Source organism: Eupeodes corollae, chromosome 1 (assembly GCF_945859685.1).
Source record: "Eupeodes corollae chromosome 1, idEupCoro1.1, whole genome shotgun sequence".
Classification (NCBI taxonomy): Eukaryota; Metazoa; Arthropoda; class Insecta; order Diptera; family Syrphidae; genus Eupeodes; species Eupeodes corollae.
The window spans coordinates 119,798,978-119,802,062 of record NC_079147.1 but is presented as its reverse complement, the minus strand read 5'-3'; the positions used below and the strand labels follow the sequence as shown (position 1 = coordinate 119,802,062).

Sequence of the window (3,085 nt, the reverse complement as noted above, 5' to 3'; positions counted from 1 at the left end):
TGTATATGATTACTTTTCTACCCTTAATAGAATAATAAATGAATAAACAAACAATATTATGATATTCATATAATAATATATAATCTTTTCTATTATTAATCTATTATTATTATTATTATTATTATTATTATTATTATTATTATTATTATTATTATTATTATTATTATTATTATTATTATTATTATTATTATTATTATTATTATTATTATTATTATTATTATTATTATTATTATTATTATTATTATTATTATTATTATTATTATTATTACTATTATTATTATTATTATTATTATTATTATTATTATTATTATTATTATTATTATTATTATTATTATTATTATTATTATTATTATTATTATTATTATTATTATTATTATTATTATTATTATTATTATTATTATTATTATTATTATTATTATTATTATTATTATTATTATTATTATTATTATTATTATTATTATTATTATTATTATTATTATTATTATTATTATTATTATTATTATTATTATTATTATTATTATTATTATTATTATTATTATTATTATTATTATTATTATTATTATTATTATTATTATTATTATTATTATTATTATTATTATTATTATTATTATTATTATTATTATTATTATTATTATTATTATTATTATTATTATTATTATTATTATTATTATTATTATTATTATTATTATTATTATTATTATTATTATTATTATTATTATTATTATTATTATTATTATTATTATTATTATTATTATTATTATTATTATTATTATTATTATTATTATTATTATTATTATTATTATTATTATTATTATTATTATTATTATTATTATTATTATTATTATTATTATTATTATTATTATTATTATTATTATTATTATTATTATTATTATTATTATTATTATTATTATTATTATTATTATTATTATTATTATTATTATTATTATTATTATTATTATTATTATTATTATTATTATTATTATTATTATTATTATTATTATTATTATTATTATTATTATTATTATTATTATTATTATTATTATTATTATTATTATTATTATTATTATTATTATTATTATTATTATTATTATTATTATTATTATTATTATTATTATTATTATTATTATTATTATTATTATTATTATTATTATTATTATTATTATTATTATTATTATTATTATTATTATTATTATTATTATTATTATTATTATTATTATTATTATTATTATTATTATTATTATTATTATTATTATTATTATTATTATTATTATTATTATTATTATTATTATTATTATTATTATTATTATTATTATTATTATTATTATTATTATTATTATTATTATTATTATTATTATTATTATTATTATTATTATTATTATTATTATTATTATTATTATTATTATTATTATTATTATTATTATTATTATTATTATTATTATTATTATTATTATTATTATTATTATTATTATTATTATTATTATTATTATTATTATTATTATTATTATTATTATTATTATTATTATTATTATTATTATTATTATTATTATTATTATTATTATTATTATTATTATTATTATTATTATTATTATTATTATTATTATTATTATTATTATTATTATTATTATTATTATTATTATTATTATTATTATTATTATTATTATTATTATTATTATTATTATTATTATTATTATTATTATTATTATTATTATTATTATTATTATTATTATTATTATTATTATTATTATTATTATTATTATTATTATTATTATTATTATTATTATTATTATTATTATTATTATTATTATTATTATTATTATTATTATTATTATTATTATTATTATTATTATTATTATTATTATTATTATTATTATTATTATTATTATTATTATTATTATTATTATTATTATTATTATTATTATTATTATTATTATTATTATTATTATTATTATTATTATTATTATTATTATTATTATTATTATTATTATTATTATTATTATTATTATTATTATTATTATTATTATTATTATTATTATTATTATTATTATTATTATTATTATTATTATTATTATTATTATTATTATTATTATTATTATTATTATTATTATTATTATTATTATTATTATTATTATTATTATTATTATTATTATTATTATTATTATTATTATTATTATTATTATTATTATTATTATTATTATTATTATTATTATTATTATTATTATTATTATTATTATTATTATTATTATTATTATTATTATTATTATTATTATTATTATTATTATTATTATTATTATTATTATTATTATTATTATTATTATTATTATTATTATTATTATTATTATTATTATTATTATTATTATTATTATTATTATTATTATTATTATTATTATTATTATTATTATTATTATTATTATTATTATTATTATTATTATTATTATTATTATTATTATTATTATTATTATTATTATTATTATTATTATTATTATTATTATTATTATTATTATTATTATTATTATTATTATTATTATTATTATTATTATTATTATTATTATTATTATTATTATTATTATTATTATTATTATTATTATTATTATTATTATTATTATTATTATTATTATTATTATTATTATTATTATTATTATTATTATTATTATTATTATTATTATTATTATTATTATTATTATTATTATTATTATTATTATTATTATTATTATTATTATTATTATTATTATTATTATTATTATTATTATTATTATTATTATTATTATTATTATTATTATTATTATTATTATTATTATTATTATTATTATTATTATTATTATTATTATTATTATTATTATTATTATTATTATTATTATTATTATTATTATTATTATTATTATTATTATTATTATTATTATTATTATTATTATTATTATTATTATTATTATTATTATTATTATTATTATTATTATTATTATTATTATTATTATTATTATTATTATTATTATTATTATTATTATTATTATTATTATTATTATTATTATTATTATTATTATTATTATTATTATTATTATTATTATTATTATTATTATTATTATTATTATTA

At 0.6% G+C, this 3,085-nt stretch overlaps 1 protein-coding gene across 1 annotated transcript in view; it reads right to left on the bottom strand.

Annotated features, from left to right (window-relative positions):
• Positions 1-237: 237 nt before the first annotated feature.
• Positions 238-3,085, bottom strand: part of LOC129943292 (probable cyclin-dependent serine/threonine-protein kinase DDB_G0292550) — a gene marked incomplete at its 3' end in the record, with an annotated part of 7,232 nt that continues 4,384 nt past the window's right edge. The window contains exons 3-5 of the mRNA XM_056052617.1: positions 2,320-2,691; positions 2,005-2,271; positions 238-1,701 (exon numbers count right to left, since the gene is read on the bottom strand). Coding sequence (XP_055908592.1) covers positions 238-1,701; positions 2,005-2,271; positions 2,320-2,691 — 2,103 coding nt within the window. The remainder of the gene's footprint in view (positions 1,702-2,004; positions 2,272-2,319; positions 2,692-3,085) is intronic.